The 19,281-nt window shown below is 41.3% G+C and overlaps 1 protein-coding gene across 5 annotated transcripts; it reads left to right on the top strand.

Moving 5' to 3' along the window:
• Window positions 1-1,714: 1,714 nt before the first annotated feature.
• Window positions 1,715-18,094, top strand: YKT6 (YKT6 vesicular SNARE protein). 5 transcript variants are annotated; one of them, XM_089692451.1, is made up of 8 exons: window positions 1,715-1,872; window positions 3,140-3,254; window positions 6,763-6,845; window positions 8,657-8,757; window positions 13,291-13,395; window positions 14,223-14,288; window positions 15,852-15,953; window positions 17,037-18,094. In XM_089692451.1, exons 2-8 carry the CDS (start codon window positions 3,151-3,153, stop codon window positions 17,070-17,072), a joined length of 597 nt encoding a protein of 198 aa, XP_089548577.1. In that variant the 5' UTR covers window positions 1,715-1,872; window positions 3,140-3,150; the 3' UTR covers window positions 17,073-18,094. The 5 variants fall into 5 exon arrangements, with proteins under 5 accessions (XP_089548577.1, XP_089548575.1, XP_089548576.1 ...); XM_089692449.1 differs by having other exon boundaries at window positions 6,763-6,857; XM_089692450.1 differs by having other exon boundaries at window positions 1,720-1,872; window positions 3,143-3,254; window positions 6,763-6,857.
• The last annotated feature ends 1,187 nt before the right edge of the window (window positions 18,095-19,281 follow it).

Raw genomic sequence — 19,281 nt, 5'->3', positions numbered from 1 at the left:
TAGTAGGCTCTATATAAACATAGCTCCGTCCCGACTCCTAAACTTTGACTGGGACCCCAGGTTCCACTTAGATGTAAGTAAGCCATTCCGATGTTGATATCAAGATTAGCCCATGTGAGATAAAAAGTGCCTCTCATAGTGCAGTAAAACCAAATACCTTTATTGCACAAATAGAATCTTACTTACAAACACTGCAGGTAAAAAAGCAGCAATCATGTCATATACAGAATCCAAGATGGCAGACGTGATGACTTTAGAAGTGGAGCCTCCCTTCTAACGTCATTGCGTTGTCCACCATCTTGGATCCTCAACCCGATAGAACACCTTTGGGATGAATTAGAGTGGAGACTGCGAACCAGGCCTTCTCGTCCGACATCAGTGCCTGACCTCTGGAAGAATGATCAAACATTCCCATAGACACACTCCTAAACCTTGTGGACAGCCTTCCCAGAAGAGTTGAAGCTGTTATAGCTGCAAAGGGTGGGCCAACTCAATATTGAACTGTACCGACTAATGCAGGCCATAGACAGATCGAAAACTGGACTTTTTTTTAAAAAAAACGAAAAATCGGTCGTTCAATAGGCCGACGTTACCACCAATGGTAAAAAAAATCAGCCAATTGTCGCCCCGTCTACGGCCAGCATTTAATTACTTCTGTCCCTTGCAGAGACCTCCACTAATTTATTTGACATGAAAAAGTATTGCGTTTGCAACAATGTATCCACTTGTATCCATTTCGGATACAGATGTTTTTATTCAGATACAAATAGATACAATGTTGCAACCGCAATACTTTTCATATAAAATATAATAGCGGACTGGAATTCTTCTTTTTCTTCTTATTATTATACAGGATTTATACAGCGCCAACAGTTTGCTCAGCGCTGTACATTATAATGGGAGACAATACAGCAATAGTACAGTGCAATACAAGAAGGTCAGGAGGGCCCTGCTCCTTGGAGCTTACAATCTACGAGGGAAGGGCTGGTGGTACAAGAGGTAATAACTGTGGGGGATGAACTGATAAGAGGAATAGAAGATTCCATTAGTAGCTGAAGGCGGGATAGGCTTCCCTGAAGAGATAGGTTTTCAGAGATCGCCTAAAAGTGGGCAGAGTTCTTCTTTTTCTTCTTCTTGCAGGTCACGGCTCATGCACAGATTTATATCGATAAAACGATCGGCCGATTTGCTCATCATTGCTGGGAAAAATCGGCCGATTTTTTTCCAACTTTACCAATAAAAAAATATGCCAAAACCCCAAAAAACGGCTGACCTAACGGTGCGAAAATCAGCCAATTTTTTTTTCAGCCAAAAAATCAGCAGATTTTTAACCCGTCTATGGCCTGCATAAGACTGGGATGCCATTAAAGTTCATGTGCATGTAAAGGCAGGCGTCCCAATACTATTGGCAATATAGTGTATATTATAGAATGCAGTATAGGGAACTGTACCAGATACTCTGATTTCTATCACTCTGATATATTGCCGAGTGCTGTACAGAGAACACTGAGCTATTCTCACCCTTACCAGAAGAGCTTACACTCCAATGCCCCCTCTACTGGCACACACTATTATTATGCACTGCAGCTGCTTTTCCAAAGTTCCCATTCGCCCCGCCCCCTCCCCGACACTGAGCTTCTGATTGGCTTTCAGCACCCCACCCGACCCCCTCTCTGGTGTGCACAGCGCTCTGCTCCCTGGGAGATGTAGTCTTCCTGACGGAAACAATTTAGAGAAGCACCTGTTTCCGGCTTGTGACGTGTAACGGGAAGGGCCGCTTCCGGGCTTTTCAGCTGGACCGAGAGAGCGGCTAGAAAGGAGGGAGAGAGGGAGGAAGAGGAGACCTCGAGGGTGAAGGGAGGAGAGGCTGAGGTGAGGCTCTGTACACATTGTATCCGCCTTGAGCACGCCGTGTGTGAGCGAGCTACAAGACCCAGCTGGAGAACTACAAGACCCAGCATACCTCTGAACACACCCTCTAGGGACTTTGGAAGGACTTCAGCTCTCAGTGTGCCTGGGCAGACTCTCCTGCTGGTGGAGGACTACCATGCTCTGGAGGAGTTGGTCAGACATGCTGAGAGTTGTTGTCCTTGTACATCTAGAGGGGTCAGGTAGATAATTTCTGGGAAAGCTAGAGGCTCAGTGCTTTCCTATGGCCTCGTTCACACGACACGTGCAGAGAACAAGGGGGCACTCTTTACATCCGGAGGAAAAGAGATTAAACCTCCAAATATAGAAAGGCTTCTTCACAGTAAGAGCTGTGAAAATGTGGCCTAGACTCCCTGAAGAGTTGGTCTGGCCAGCTTAGTGGATTGTTTTAAAAAAGGCCTGGATTCTTTCTTAGATCCAAAAAATATAACTGGATACAATATTTATAGGTACATTTGATCCCGGGAATATCTGATTGCCTCTTCTTGGGGGATCAGGTAGGGAGTTTTTCTCCAGCTGGAGTAAATTGGATTGTGCTTTACTGGAGTTTTTGCCTTCCTCTGGATGAACTGTGGGTATAGGATTGTGTGTATATTATTATTATTCAGGATTTATATAGCGCCAACAGTTTGCTCAGCATTTTACACTATAACGGGAGACAATACAGCAACAATACAAGAAGGATAGGAGGGCCCTGCTCCTTGGAGCTTACAATCTAGGATTGTGTATATAGAATTGTATATTTTGTTTTTCTCCCTGCTATTGCTTGAACTGAGTGGTCATTTTTTTTGACCAGACTAACTATGTAAGAATCTGTGCAGCCACAGACACATCACTAGCTACAAAACGCACCTGACGGGATGGTCGAATTCTTTTTGCCGCATACAAATGCATGCAGAACTTGACCTTGCACACCTCTGTATGCAGCGTTTTTTATGTCCCGTGTGAACTAGGCTATAATCAGTGGCTTGTGCAGAATACAGATGGATGTCTGTTACATTGGTAACAGCAACTGCATCCATGCTGGTGCTACATCCTAAATGACAACTATGGGACTTTTAGCATGGGGGTTCAAGCAACACCTCTGCATCCCTGTGCTGGTAAAACAGGGCCCTGCACTGGGCATAGATCAATTTGCCCCATGTGAAAGAAGCCTACATCTGGATATTTAGAAACCGTGTGTAACTGTGATTGTGTGTCATCCTTTCAGCAGAAGCCACCATGAGGTTGTACAGCTTGAGTATACTCTACAAGGGGGATTACAAAGTCCATCTCTTGAAAAGTTCCTACGATGTCTCCCCATTCAGCTTCTTCCAGAGGTCCAGGTAAACCCTTGTCTTCCATTCTCAAAGTACTAAGGTTCTCTTGATGTCCATAGAAGTCACAGTGCTACAGGGGAGCAGGCATGACATTCCAGTGATCTGATTGGCTGTGATAGCAGCAATAACTCCTTTGTTAGAATGTTTGCAATGGCCACCTCACTACAAAGGCGTGTACATGAGACACTGCTGTGTAAAACAAATACAGGGATGACAGCTTTCATTTTTTTTCCTCCAAGATAGAAAATGAAAGTAGAAGCCTGGATAGCAGTTTTGGGTGATGTAATCAGTTCTCAGTGTATCCAGTTGTCACCAATGTGTTAGGGTTTTTTTTTGCCATAGTAGCTAATTAGGACTTGTTCAGAGATATATGAATTAATGCAGGATCCTACAGTTAAATATGCATGTAACATTTGTGTTCTGTTTGCATACATACAGAGTTAAAAGGTACATTCACCTTTAACAAATATAATACAAATCAATCTCTCTATCTATCTATCTAATTTGTAGGGGGAAAAAAAATATGCATTTGGTTTTTTTTTTCTCAGCTTGCAAAGCATTGCACCCACAATCAGTGAATCAGGATGTCTGGTTTATGCAAACGCTTCCTAAATTTCTCTGCCTGTACCTCTGTACAGACTTTGATGTAAATCTGGAAGAAGAGTGAATGCACTACAGGTGCTGTGAATACAGCAGCTGTATCCCATTGAGTACTACAAGTGTGCTGCAGTGGCATTCAGGACTTGTAGTTCATTCTTTTACAGATCCCCTGTAAATTAATAACAAATGTGCAGGTAGAGCCCCACATAGCCATGCCAATTTCAAATTTAACAGGAGAAGAACCGTGTACACTGTTACGGGAACATGTTGGCCTTAAATTAGTCACTTATTCAGCAGGCTCAGGCGACCTGGTTCTTCAGTCGTTCAGAATTTGCCGAGATTGTTGTATGCATTTGCTGCTCCTGCATGAATTAGTCATTCAGGACTGAAAGCATCAGTAGAATGTAATCGGCGCATGCCGCTGGCTACACATTGTTGATATTAACCACTTTCCCACTGTCCTATTGCAGAAATACTGCTACAGGGTGGCAGGGCTGCACAAAATCGTGTGTGTAAATAACATATACACATACAGTTAGGTCCATATATATATTTGGACACAGGCACAATTTTCATACTTCTGGCTCTGTTTGCCACCAGAATAAATTAACACCAAACAGTCCAAATGAATTTGAAGTGCAGACTTTCAGCTTTAATTCGAGGGGTTGAACATAAATATCAAGTAAAAATTTTAGGAACTGCAACCATTTATATACACAGATCCTCCATTTTCAGGGGCTCAAATGTAATTGGACAAATGAATATAATCATATATAAAATGTTCATTTTTAATATTTTGTTTAGAATCCTTTACTGGCAATGACTGCCTGAAGTCTGGAACCCATGGACATTACCAAAGACTGGGTTTCCTCCTTTCTGATTCTTTGCCAGGCTCCAACTGCAGCTGTCTTCAGTTGTTCCTTGTTTTTGGGTCTTTCTGCCTTTAGTTTTGCCTTCAGTAAGTGAAATGCATGCTCAATTGGGTTGAGATCAGGTGATTGACTCAGCCATTGCAGAATATTCCATTTCTTTTCCTTCAAAAGCTCCTGGGTTGCTTTTGCAGTGTGTTTTGGATCATTGTCCATCTGTACTGTGAAGAGCCGTCCAATCAACTTTGCTGCATTTGGCTGAATCTGAGCTGACAGTATATTTCTAAGCACTGCAGAATTCATCCGGCTGCTTCTGTCTTCTGTTACATCATCAATAAACACCAATGACCCAGTGCCGCTGGTAGCCATGCATGCCCATGCCATTACACTGCCTCCACCATGTTTTACAGATGACGTTGTGTGCTTTGGATCATGAGCTGTTCCAAGCCTTCTCCACACTTTTTTTTTTTTTTTTTTTTTTTTTTTGTTCCGGTACTTCTGGTACAGATCAATCTCAGTTTCATCTGTTCAAAGAATGTTTTTCCAGAATTGGTCTGGCTTTTTTAGATGTTTTTTGGCAAAGTCTAATCTGGCTTTTCTATTCTTCAGGCTTATGAATGGTTTGCACCTTGTGGTGAACCCTCCGTATTTCCTCTCATGAAGTCTTCTCTTGATTGTAGACTTGGACAATGATACACCCACCTCCTGGAGAGTGTCCTTCACTTGTCTGGATGTTGTGAATGGGTTTATCTTTACCATAGAGAGGATCCTGCAGTCATCCACCACCGTTGTCTTCCGTGGACATCCATGCTTTTTTATGTTGCTGAGCTCACCAGTGCATTCTTCTTTCCTCAGAATGTACCAAACTGATGATTTGGCCATTCCTAATGTTGCTGCTATCTCTGATAGATTTGTTCTGGTTTTTGAAGCCTTACAATGGCCTGTTTCACTTGCATGGACAGCTCCTTTGAACGCATGATTTAGGTTCACAGCAATAGATTCCAAATGCAAATACCACACTTGGTCAACTCCAGAAGTTTCACCTGCTTAACTGATGAAGAAATAACGAAGGAGTAGCCCACACCTGGCCATGAAACCGCTTTTGATTCAATTGTCCAATTACTTATGGTCCCTTGAAAAAGGGGACATGGCTACACCTTAAGAGCTGTAATTTATAAACCCTTCCTCCAATTTGGATGTACATACCCTCAAATTAAACCTGAGTGTGTGAACGTTCAGCCCATATCCATTATATTACTATAGCTTGAATATGTTTTGGTAAATACCTGAAAAAAGTAAATTGTCCCTGTGTTCAAATATATATGGACCTAACTGTATGTGTACGTAATTTTGCATTTCCGGGTAGGGGGTGCATGTGCGCCCTACCTAGCCACCATTTGTGGCCTCGGCTGTCAATCACCAGGTCCCGGCCAGTGATCACTCGCCGGCACCTGGTGATTGCTGAGTATTACTGACTGGGGAGAGAACTGTATGTAAACAATACAGTTCTCTCCCCTATCAGCTCCTGCATGCTGCTTTGCATGGCTCTGCATAGCAGAGCCATACAAAGCAGTGTGCTTACAGTGGAATGCACAGATATAGCCCCATAGTAAAATGCACACAGTTAACCCTAGCTGTCCTATTCTAGCTTACACTGGTAATAGGAACCAAAATATCTCATCTTTAATTGCTTGTGGGTAGAATTGTAAAATGTAATGGCATCTTAAAGGGAGGGGTTAGGCTTTGACCGTAGGTTATATCTTCGTGTTATCTGTTACTATCACTTTAAAAAAAACTGTAAACTAACCTATAGTAAACTGATGTAGTAACAGGGACCTCATCTAGCAGTGGATCTTGTGACTAGGAGGATAGTGAAGCTGGTGGTAATTAAAAGAAATTGCATGTGTTGCCAGCTAAAACAGATTGGCTTAATGGACAGCATTACAGCCTTGCATGGCCAGGCTCCATAATTTAAAGTGTTGACTTATATTATGTATTCTATTGGTACATATCCCCTCACTGCCTAGTTTTCCATGCCTTTACAGTGTGCAAGAGTTTATGACATTTACTAGCCAGCTGATTGTTGAGCGGTCAGAAAAAGGGAGTCGATCATCAGTGAAAGAACAAGGTAAGACTAATGGTCAGTATACAAATCCATGCAATAGTTTGTGAGAACATATGTGGGATCAACTTTCAATATTAAAAAAGAAAATCAACGCCTTTTTGCACAGGTCATTCCTTGTTGCACAGGTCATGTTGTTTGGCAGAAATAATTAAAAAACAAAAAATGACAAAGGACAACTCTTCCCAAACTGTAGATGTATGTAGTGTGTTACAAGTTGAATGAAGTGCTGGATTTTGTTATGTCTACGAGACTCTAGTATACAAATACTGACTAAATTCCAACTACTGCATATGTAACAAAACCACTGGTGTCAGTTTTGCACAGTGGACAGTAAGAGTGACATTAGCATTGTATATATATTTGCCGCAACCTAGTCTCTCAAAATGTATAAACAATGTTGGGGGCTGAGGAGACTCATTCAGATCTTAGATTTTGGTAAAAAAAAAAAAAACTCTACAGCCTCTTTCATGCAGGCAGCAATGAGGTGGGAAAAAACAGGTGGTTGAGTTGTGTTTTTACCACCCCCAGAACACTTACCTTTCAGGGGAGCCTATTTACCTCCTTTGTGTGAGAGGTTACTGTTTTTTATTTTAGTTCTTAGAATTTTAAAGGGGTGTGGAAATTTTTTTAAAAACTGTGTCCAAGGGACTAACCTGGGGTCACAATCTACTTGTTCTGTTAAAAAAAAAACAAAAAAAAAAAACTAAATTTTAACCCAAACTGGTCTATATGGATAGAACTTGGGGGAGAAAAAGATCTAAAAATACTTTAGGGCAGCTGTCTCATTCAGTTACCATACTACTGACTGAATCAGTTTTACACCAACGCATTTGGACTGCAGCTTCCAACATACACGTAGTACACAGTACCGCAACACTGCCTGTGGTGTGTTGAATATCCGAAAATGCTGCAGTTACAGTTTTTCATATATTACTGTAACGCCACGTGCTCGAACACCTTTACCAGCAATGTAAGGGAAGCATCATGGACCACTGGCATCAGAGGGGAACTTTGCCAGCCATCACTGTTGGGGGGGGGGGGGGGCTTCACCAGCATCAAGGGGAAGTTTCACTGGGGGCACAAGGTGGGCACCTCACTGACCACCAGTCTAGGGGGGCAATTTTTGGCCAACTATGGATGTGAATTTAATATTTAGGAAGAGGAAAATCAGGGCCTCTCTGTAGGACTATTACACACAATTTGTCCAGGCACTGACTCTATATAATCATTGTAATAATAAACACCACAACCCCCCCCCCCCCTCCAAATGACTGCCAGGCCAGTAGCATTTTTTAGGAGTTGCCCGCAATTACCATCCTCCTATCTTTCTCATGACAGCACTGAGCCACTAAGACCACCCTTATTGGCTAATCTACAAATCTCGATTTCAAAATCAAGCTATACTCAGTTATATATTCATAAGCTGCTGTTTTCCCAAATACAAAAGGTGTTTAAAGGTGAGAACTCCTTCAGATTGTTATTGTCATTGGTGTCTTTGGAAGAGCTCTTCATTTCTCCAACAGAAGAGAGATCTCTTCCACTCTCTAATCAAACCAAAAAAAAAATGTTGTCCTTAACACTGATTTAGAGAATACAGAATGAAGCAGGTGAACCGTATCATTAGCGTAGTTGCAAATCTACCTGGCAGGCTCCCTGAGACCTGTCACAACCCTGCAAGGAGTGGTACCCTGCACCACTGCATTTTGGGGTGCAGATCATTATTTATCCATAAGCATACACGTTGTTCAAATAACATCCATGTGTAATAATAGCAAGCCTTATAAATGTGATATTATCCTCCTCTCTCCCCACAGAATATCTTTGCCATGTTTATGTGCGGAATGACTCCCTGGCAGGCGTAGTAATTGCTGATGCAGAGTATCCTCAAAGAGTTTGCTTCACACTCCTTGAAAAGGTAGGACTGCAAAATTTGATTGAATGTTTGAGTCCCAAGGAAGAAAATAATTGTAACAATAGCATATCTAGGAAATATGCCTGACCAACCATATTCAGAGAGTCACTGGTATGGTGGAATTGTCCTGTTCAAACTTGTTTGACTAAAGTTCAATAATTTGACCACACGTGGTAAATTTCTTAAAGTGGTTGTAAAGGCTGAAAAGTTTTTTTTGCATTCTATGCATTTAGGTAAAAAAACGTGTGCTTATTCCCCCCCCCCCCAATACTCACCTGAGAACCCTCTCAATCCAGCGATGTGCACGGGAGCCTCAGCTGTCCCAGGTCTCTCTCTCTCTCATTGGCTGAGACAGAGCAGTGGGTGCCATTGGCAACCCAAGAGGAAGAGGATCGGGGCTACTCTGCAAAACCATTGGACAACTGGTTTGTTTGTTTAACCCCTTCACGCCGGCCGTACGCAAATGTGCAGCCTCCCAGCATCTGGGCCTAGACGCCGAGCGGACGCACATTTGCGTTCATGTAACAAAAAACATATGTGCGGAGAGCGCGTGCCTTGCGCGCTCCCAGCACACGTGCGGTACTCAAGGAAAGGTCCCGGTCCGCTCTTTCGATCGGGACCTTTCCCAATCATGTGACTGGCCGTGACATCACGGCGGCCACGTGACACTAAGCCCCACCCCATCCCACCCACCTCCCTGCACAGGAACTCCTCTTCACGCCGGGACGATCCGGCGTGAAGGGGTAAAAAAAAAAAAAAAAAGTGTGCCCTTTTTTTTTTTTTTTTTTTTTTTTTTTTTTTTTTTTTTTAGAATCACTTTAAGGGTGTATCTAAAACCAACATTTGTGGATTGTCCTGTTCGTTGCAGTAATGGTCCTGATTGTGCAGCCTGACAAACAGTAGAATCTTCACAGCTGTATTTAAAATGCATTAGGTCTCTTGCACATGGGCTAAATAAAATGCTGCTGTTAGTAGTCTAGCATGTACTTTTTTTTTTTTTCTCTCTCTCTTCATCTAAACACAGTTCAATGTGACCATGCACATCAAGCATTTAGATCAGTATTTGTATTTTAAAAAAAGGCCTATAACAATGCACCAAAGCTGCATTCAGAGAGGAGCTTATGAGTTTAGTTTTCACACAGATGAGCATAAATGTATTACAGTTGTCAGAATAAATGTGTATTCAGGCCTGTAGAATGCAAATACTCTCCGTGCCATACACCCGGAAAAGTGCGTACATGTGACGTTTGTGACCTTTTTCCTGACAAATACTGGCAGAAATAATTCAGCATATTTGAGACATAAATTCATATGCCCTTAATCAAAACATTTTATGTACGGAGTATATCTAAAGCAAAATCTTTTTATTAATTTTGCATGGAGTAGAGCTTGGCATAAATAAATGTCAGGGGTTTTAACCATCTGTGCCCCATTGGAAAGATCTGCTTACTGTCTTGCAGGCACAACAGAAAGAAAGTGCAAATCTCCCCAAAGTGAGTGCACTTCCCCTCCTAGACAGTTGTCACAGGAATAAGCATCTCCATTGGAAGATTTTCTCTTTATTCCTTTTGTGGGTGGTGCCAACTCAAAATTTTCCCATCACTTTAGTTGTAGTGAAAGTTTTCACCGGGACAATTTGGTCTGTGTGTTTTCCCTCACAGTCATCACATACCATGCAGTTATATTCACCCTGCAATGGAGGGTCTCCTAAAGTAGTAGTGCCTTGGGAGACTTCTCTGGACCTGTTGTACTGCTAGAAGGGCCCTGATGAAGCAAGCAATAAAGTAAGCATTACTTCATATTCATGCAGCCATAGGTATAGAGAGCCTCACTGCAACGGTAGACATTTTTTGTTGTGCTTGCAGTTGTACAAAAAAGAAAAGGTTTTGGCTTTTACATACATTTTAACACTGGCCATCCTGCACATGAGCAACAAAAAATGTCATCAAAACACACATCAGACATCATGTCTTCTGCTCCGCTGTCATGACACTCACATTTGCCCACAATTGCTGAATGTCAAAATAACAGCCAGCATCTATTACAGCTGCTGCTGTGAATAATGATATATATTCTATGTTATGATGTTCAGACAAAATAGAGATATAAAATAACATTGTTACTCTTGTATCTACTCTTTCATTCATCTGCAGACCAAAGGGATGAGCTTTGATCTGCATATAATGTGAGTAAAGCAAACTGACGAGTAAAATAAATAAATACATTTTAAATTCCTATTTTATTCCCTTATTAACCCTTAGTTTACCCCCCCCCCCCCCCCCCCAATTAACCCTAATTGACTCATGCTTCTCTTCCCCCTTTAAGTATTTTTTTTCCCAATGTCTTTTAATCCCTAGGTATTTTCATTCTCTTTATTTATACTACTGTCAGTTAAAAAAGCCTTTGACTCATTTGTAAATAATTTTGCAGTGTTTTGTACCAGAATTATAACTTTTAACTATAAGGATAAAAAGTGAATACATTTTTTGTATGGATTGCATAAAGAAAACCTTGTATTCAGTATGTATTACTTTTATAAAGAAGTTTAGTGTTCCCTCCCCTTTTTTTTTTCCTCCCTACAGCACCATAGAGATTCATTATGCGCAGTGGTGTGTATCCTGTTACCTGTAGGGCTCCTGTCCAGCATTCACAAATCTCTTACTGTTATTGCACTGCGTTTTGTGAATGGAGGAGGAGGATTAGTTGAATGACAAGATCTCCTATGCCCATTCACAGAATGTAATGCATTGTGGAATGATAATGGTATAAGTTAAGTGAATGGCAAAGGGGGCAGGTGAGTGGCGCAACTAAAATTCCGCTTTAAGTTATAACAATGGTAGTGTAAAGCCGCTCCCAGGTGAGAAATCAAGATGATACCGGTTACAAGCTTGTAATGAGGGTGCTAGCACAGCTCGTCTGTAGATAAAAGGCAAAGAAATTAATCCAGAATTTGCAGCACTTCCTCGAATCCATTATTGAATCTTCTTCTAAAAACATCAGAGCCAGTGCAGGAACAATTTAAAGTTAATGCATTTTGCGCTGTTGTCAATGCTTACTCATAACTTAAAGTGATACTAAACCCATGAACCTGTATTCACTATATCTGGTCTCTCACAGTACACAGAACATGGAAATGCTATCATTTTAGTAAATATAAACTGCTAAATACCTTTTCTCATCAGCGGTATATAGCAGTCATGTGACTTCTATCAGTGTCCAGCTGAGCACTGGTTTAATCCTGTAGGAGTTTTCATTGTGCTCTGAGACTGTCCTCAGTCAGAACCGTGGTGATTGGCCCTGTTCTGATCACATGCACTCTCCCAATGGAGAAAAAAAAACTGTAGCCGTACACACTAAACTGAGCATGTGCAGAATGACTTCTAGAGCTCTGTACTATCAGCAGATGGATCGGGGACAGTAGAAGTGGAGGATCAGAAAAGACAGGAACAGCCTTTTTACACAATGTGGAGGATTAGGTTCCACAGTGAGTATAACAAGCATGCTATACTGCATATATAGACTGATTTTAATGTTCTGGGTTTAGTCGCGCTTTAAGTTATGACAATGTTATTGCTGAGTAAACCAGCCTATAGCAGAACTTTAAAAAATGCTCTGCTTCTTAGGGGTGTAAAGATGTGATAGCTGAAGTGGAATAATTTTAAATCTGTGCCCTCTCTTCCCCCAAAGCATAAATATTTAAAACCTCCATGTAGCAATCATGGCACAGAGATGGGCGTGGTTCAACCATTTTGGCTCCAACCTCCATCTTGGCAAAGGATCATCCATCTTGTACAAACACATCTCCCCTCATTCTCCCCCTCCCTCTCTGAGAGTCACAGTAACATTTGGTTGGTGTGTGTGTTGGAAGTGTCACAGGCTGGGCAGGGCACAGCAGGGAGCTCCGAGCTATAAACCATCTTTGAGCTAGGTGTTGGGATGGCTGGGAAGTTGAGCAATCTGGCACCTCGTACAAAGATAACCCAAGCCTTCCCCTGAGTTCAAAGACATTCCAGATGAGTAAGAAACTAGATAACACTTTTAAAATCCATTTTTCCGCTATGTCTCATATCTTGGAATATGAGAGACTTGCATAAAAAACAGGCATATCTTCAGATTGGCAACAAGAAGACAGTTTGATATGTCACTCTCCTTGGTTGGAGTACATAGGAAGGCAGAAAATTACATCTCTTGAACCACTCAAGTGTGCATTTCATATCTCGTATCTAACCGTTCCTCAGATACGTCTGCATATTAATCTACCCGCGGGTGGAATGTTACTTCGGTCACGAGTTTGGTGAGAAGTTCAGGGGTCTGACGTCGCAATCGTCACACTCCATATTTGTGAAGCTGCTGCAGTAACCACTGATTTTTTTTCTCTGAATTGTTTAAGGAAATGTCATTTGTAATGTGTTTCAGCTTTTGCAGAGTCTGACGTAAACCATGTTTTTGTAGAAAATTTACTTATACACAGGACAACAGTTTTTTGGGTACATGTTGTGTTCTGGAGCTGATTTTATTATTTTTTTTTTTTCTCAGGTCCTGGAGGAATTCTCCACCCAGGTGGACAGGATAGACTGGCCATCTGGCTCTCCAGCCACTATTCAGTATAATGCCCTGGATTCTTATCTAGCGAAGTATCAGGTAAGTGTGTTATAGCCATGGGCACGCAATAGTTGCAAATTATCCTCTCAAAAGAATAGAAAGTGTCAGGCATATAGTTTTAACTAGGATTTTCCAGTGTGCTGGTATATACCTATATGCCCCATTTATTTTTCTGTTCTATTTTTGGGTGTCACATTGAAATGTTAGAGGGTTTATGGCAGGTCCTGCAAAAGTGAGATTTGGGGCTCATTCAGATGGCAGATTAGTACCATCCTCCATGCACAGCCACTTGCAGATGCATATGCATCTACCTCGGAGCTGCGTACAAGCAGCCCATTGTCAGTCTGACATACTGGCAGAAGGGGTGCACGTATGCGAATGCAGAGCCTCTGCGTTCAGATCTAATCGCTTCCTATATTAAAATGAACTATATTGCCCTATTTGTGTTAAATTGACCACCAGTTTCATCAGGAATATCATACCCTTTATGGAAATTTTTTTTAGCATTGTGTGGCATAGAGGTTGATGGTCATAATGAACTCCACAATTTAAATCTATTGGTTAATCTGTCAATTTGTTTGTGTATAGATGTCCCATCTTGTTCCCAGAATCTGAATACTAAATGTTCAGATTCATAAAGGGGAAGCATACCCTTCACATAATACATGATGGTAGTCATTCCAGAAAAATAGAGTAGTTATTTAATCTCTTGAAAAGAAAGTCAGGTCTTGCCCAGGAGGTCCTGCATAAGCGGTTTGCAAATTCCAGTTGTTGCTTTGCTTAACAAGTATCATAGAGGAAGTGGAAAATTGAAATCTCAGAAAATAGGAGGCTACCATATAAAAAATATGTTGTGTTTTTTTTAGAATCCTCGGGAAGCTGATCCAATGTGTAAAGTACAAGCCGAGCTGGACGAAACCAAAATTATCCTGGTAAATAGTGTATTCTCACTGGAGCCTTCACATCTTAGTCTTGGATAGCATGAAGAGTGTTTTTTGAACTTTTTCCATTGGAGAAATTTCTGTTTTATTGACATAGGACAAAAAATAAATATAATTGAATGCCACCAAGATGAGCAGACACAGAAGGCAATAAAACCCCTGCAGTGGTTCTAACGCTTCCCCCCACCACTGTACAGAAAAGTGTTTTTGCTTCTGTCTGCTCTTCCAATTGCAGAACAATTTTTCTCATCTGCTTATCCTACTGACAGGAAGAGACAATTAGGGAAATCTACACCTTGCAAATACAGCCAGCAGTATAAATCTGGTAGAGATTTTATGTATTCACTGCTCTATAGTGCTGTACAGTATGATATAGAGATGAAAAGAGAGGATTTAGTAAATGTAGAAACTTGCTGCACCTCTAAACTGTGAAGAGATATAGTAAGGTTGAATATAGAAATGGTTTTGAACAGATCCCATCATTTCTGATAGAATGCCTAATGTAGAAAAAATACATAGATTCAGAACTAATGAAGGGTTTACTGAAGATCCCTGGTAAACAAATATTAGGCTGAATTCATACTGTCGGTGTGCATTGCAGAATGTTTGGTAACGCACACACACCTATGAATAGGCCCTCACACTAAACTGCAAAACTGTGTTAACCGCTTCCTGACTGCCCTATAGCAGAACTACTGCTACAGGGCGGCAGGGCTGCGCAAAATCACGTGTACATATACTTGATTTTGTATTTCCCGGTAGGGGGCGCATGCAGAATACATTTTTGCCCAAATTTGACTAAATTTGATTTTTCTTACTGGATATATTTTTATAGCAAGAAGTAAAAAATATTTTTTTGTGGTTTCTCCCCCCCGCAAAAAATTCAAACCGCACAAGTGATCAAATACCACCAATAGACCGCTCCATTTGTGGGGGGAACAAAAGAACATTTCATTTTGGGTGCAGCATTGCATGACCGCACAATTGTCAGTTAAAGTAACGCAGTGCCGTTTCGCAAAAAAATGGCCTAGTCAAGAAGGGGGATAAATCCTCTGGAGGTCAAGTGCCTAAATTGCATGCATTTTGCTACATGAAAATTGGCAATGAATGGAAGGAATGAATAGACCCTAATTGTTTTGTTATAAATTGTACATTTTAGAATAGGTTATTTAGGTTAGCTTGTTTATTTTTGTTCTAAAATGAATGTCTGTGTTGGATACTGAACAAAGAACAACAATGCTGTATAGCAACACTGGTATCCACTGCAATACATTACAAAGGTTTGCTAGTTTTATAATACAGCATGTTCACATAAAAATTGTATGTTGGCGGTCCACGTGTGTCAGTCTGCTAAAAATGTTTAGTCTTCTAAGCCAACCTTTTGATATTAAATTGAGAATTGGCAAGCTCTGGACAAAAGTAAATTTAGTTCTGTTGGTAGTTGGCTTAGTACTAAAGGAGGGAGAATGCTACATACACCCTACATTCCAGCCCTACAGAACGTGAAGTCACTGAGCAATTAATTGTCTGTATTTATACATCTGTCTTCATTAGCACAACACTATGGAGTCCTTATTACAGCGTGGAGAAAAACTGGATGACTTGGTCAGTAAATCGGAAGTACTGGGAAGCCATTCCAAAGCATTCTACAAAACGGTACGTGTCAATAGCTTGAGATCCATGTGTCTAGCAAATAATAGGTTTTAAACAATGATGGGTAAGCCACATATTGTCTGTCATTTTCTTGTGTTACAACTGAGGTCTAGTTTGAATTTTCTTTCCTATACAACACCAGGGACACAACTCATCTGTAATGAAGTGTATCTGGCTGGCTGCTGCTAGTGTCATATTGCCACCATTTCCTCTGCACAGTGCTGATCTTTCAGTTCTGTGCTGGTTTACATCAGCCACTGCAAGTGTTAAGAGTTGCGCCACTCATCCATCCATACATATAACTGTTCTATGAACTATTCTTTCCCAGAACAGTGTTCTGTGAATGGAGGATGGGTCATTGAATGACAGGATTCACCTCCTCTATTCACAGAACACTTTAAAATCTGGGAAAAAAATACTACAGGGGGGCAGGAGGTGCAACTCTTTTACACTCACAACAGCTAATGTTAACCCCAGCAGCGCTGTGGGGAAAAAAATCTCTACACCATGCAGCAGCCAGACAGGGAACAGACTGCATTACAGGTAAATTTATGTGTGGGGGTAAGATCCACAAAGAAGATGGTACTCATTGTTTGCAGTCTGTAGGAAATTTCCAAAGGAGATGGTTGATACCCATGGTTTGCGGTATCACAGGAGATACAGAGAATAGATGATACTCGTGATTTTGAGACCTGTTGAGGTTGTACTTTCTTTGACATGTAAAATAACTTAGCTGATGACTTAAAGGCTAATATTTTTTAAAGTTTGCACACACAGGTGGCACAGTATATTGGTCACTAACGTTTAAACCCTCAGATGTCCTCAGGGTAGGCATTAAGCATAATGAAAGAAGATGGATAAGGAAGTCTGCTCTCATTTCATTGCAAAGTGCTCCTGTCCATTAATCTATTCTACTCAATACACTCTTTCTACCCCGTGTCATGAATGGGTGTTTACCCCCCCCATTTTAACATGCATGTATGAACTTTACTAATCTGTACAGTAAAAAAAAAAAAAAACCTTTTTCTTTAATGCTCGCATGGCCTATTTTAACTCCTCTGTACTCCCCTTTTATTTTTCCCTCAGGCGCGAAAGCAGAACTCATGCTGCGGAGTGATGTGAGCAGAGCGGTGGCGATCGGATGCAGGACAAAGAACAAACATTACGATATCAGGGGGCTGAACTACCAAATCTTCTAATGTCTAGCCCTCTCCATCCCCAGCAGGGGGCAGTCAAATCGGCACTGCCCTCAGGTCACTATCCTTACTTCTTCATTAGCAAATGTGGAAGAGTCTTTTTAACGTTGTCTGTTGATGTGTGTTCAGTTTTTACTGCAAGATCAGATTTCCCACTAAGATTGTTCCCTACCACAGGTCCCCCAGCTGGGGGATTACTCTGGTCATTGTCTGTTCGATGCAAACATTCCTCTGAGATGTATAGTGGTACATAGTATCACCATATATATACTGTACATCAAATCAAATGTCATTAAGCTGCAGAGTGGTGTTGAGTATTAATAGTTTGATAATGAACACATAATACAGACTTTATACTAATTGTACCCCAACATGATCTCTCTTCGGAAGGATGGGGCTCAGCCTTTTTTCCCATACAATTAAAATAAAGATGTGCTTTGAATGTCATGTGAACCCCTTCCACGCCAGCAATCCCGACTCCTCCTCCTAACCATGGTTAACCTCTAACTAAAGGAAGAATGGAGCCAAGCTTGAGGGGGTTACGGTTCGAACATTGAAACCAAACCTATATGTTCACAGCGCACCTAAACAAACAATCTGGACTTTGCGAATTAACCCTTTCTTGCTTTTATGCCGAAGATCTTGCGTCTCTATTAGTGTCTTATCCAAGTACATCTCGAGTGGAGTTTGGATGCCTATACTTTTTTTTGCTGAAAGGGTTAATTCTCATGCTGTATAGCTAACTTATTAATGTATTTCAGTGTTTTTTGGGTTTTTTTTCTATGTATATTCACCAGTGAATGTTTGTTTTTTTTTTTTTTCGTTTTTTTTTTCTTTTTTTCTTTTTCAATTATTTCTTGGCAAAATTGTATTTTAATAAAGATTGGCTGAACCTTTCTGTACCAAATGCTGGATAAGGCGATAAAGTAAATTTGTAGGTGTTTCAAAGCTTTGTGTGATCAGTTTTTGTACCTGTAAGACCATCTCAATGGACCTAATGCTTTATGTGGATGAGTTTGCCCGAAGTGTTTTACCTTATGTTGCAAATAACCACTGTGGAGTGCTCTAAGCCTCATGCTCATGGGCAGAAAAAATGCTGCTGTTAGAGGCGTCTGCCATTTTCCTTTTTCATACCTCAAAGCAGCTGTAGGTTATCTAATGTGCGTGAGCACATTATGTCTTTTTATAGGTGTATTTTCAGGCAGTGTGCAGGGGTGTATTCAAAAAAAAAAAAAAATCCAAATTCACAATTGTTAGAATAAAATTTATATTCGTGTAGAACGCATTTATGCTCGATGCCATACATACATATGTGACATTACAGGCATTTGTCTGCAAAGAAAAAATGCAGCATATTTGGAGCATAAATTCCTATGCCTGTGTGCATGAGGCCTTAAAGTGTACCTATGCTCTATTCACTAAAATTTGGTTTGACAATATGGCAGTCTGAATGCTCCCACAACAGTTTTTCTTCATGATGAACAGGGGTGCCAATACTGACATTTTTGGGGGTTTACTGGATGCACCATACTGTAGATGCTGTGGGGTTGTACAGTAATACCTCCGGTTTACGAATGTAATTCCTTCTGCAGGACTTTTTCTATAGCGTTTTCCATAGGAATGCAATGAAAACCAATTAATCCGTTCCGAAGAACAGAAAAAAGTAAACTACTACTAAAATACCGCATGAGTTATTTTATCAAGTCATGTGGTATTTTACTAGTGACAACCAAGTGGTAATGTTCCCCACTGACAGCTGAAAGAATGGCCAGCAATTTAAAAAAAAAAAAACGGCGTGGGGTCCCCCTTCCCTTGCATACCAAGCCCTTCGGGTCTGGTATGGATTTTGAGAGGAACACAAATTTTTAAAAAATGGTGTGGGGGGGCTCCCCCGCAAATTCATACTAGACCCATATCTGAGGATGCAGGAAAGGGGGGGGGGGGCGGGCAGTGAGCGCCTCCCCCCCTTTCTTCCTGAACCATACCAGGCCCCATGCCCTCAACATGGGGGTTGCTTTGGGGGCAGGGGAGGCTCCCCCCCCCCCCCCCCCCAAATCAACTTGCCTGGCTGGTGGTTGTGGGGGTCTGTGGGCAGGGGGCTTTTCCGAATCTGGGGGCCCCCAGATCCCGCCCCC

Source organism: Staurois parvus, unplaced genomic scaffold (assembly GCF_062004578.1).
Source record: "Staurois parvus isolate SC_StPar_1 unplaced genomic scaffold, SC_StPar_1.0 ptg000586l, whole genome shotgun sequence".
Classification (NCBI taxonomy): Eukaryota; Metazoa; Chordata; class Amphibia; order Anura; family Ranidae; genus Staurois; species Staurois parvus.
The sequence above is the reverse complement of the archived record's forward strand: the minus strand, read 5'-3'. Positions and strand labels throughout refer to the sequence as shown.

Coding starts and splice junctions, on each gene's coding strand:
- YKT6 (XM_089692449.1), top strand. CDS start 3,151: ATGAGGTTGTACAGCTTGAGTATACTCTACAAGGGGGATTACAAAGTC. Junction 3,255..6,762: donor AGCTTCTTCCAGAGGTCCAG/GTAAACCCTTGT, acceptor ATGCCTTTACAG/TGTGCAAGAGTTTATGACAT. Junction 15,954..17,036: donor CCAAAGCATTCTACAAAACG/GTACGTGTCAAT, acceptor TTTTTCCCTCAG/GCGCGAAAGCAGAACTCATG.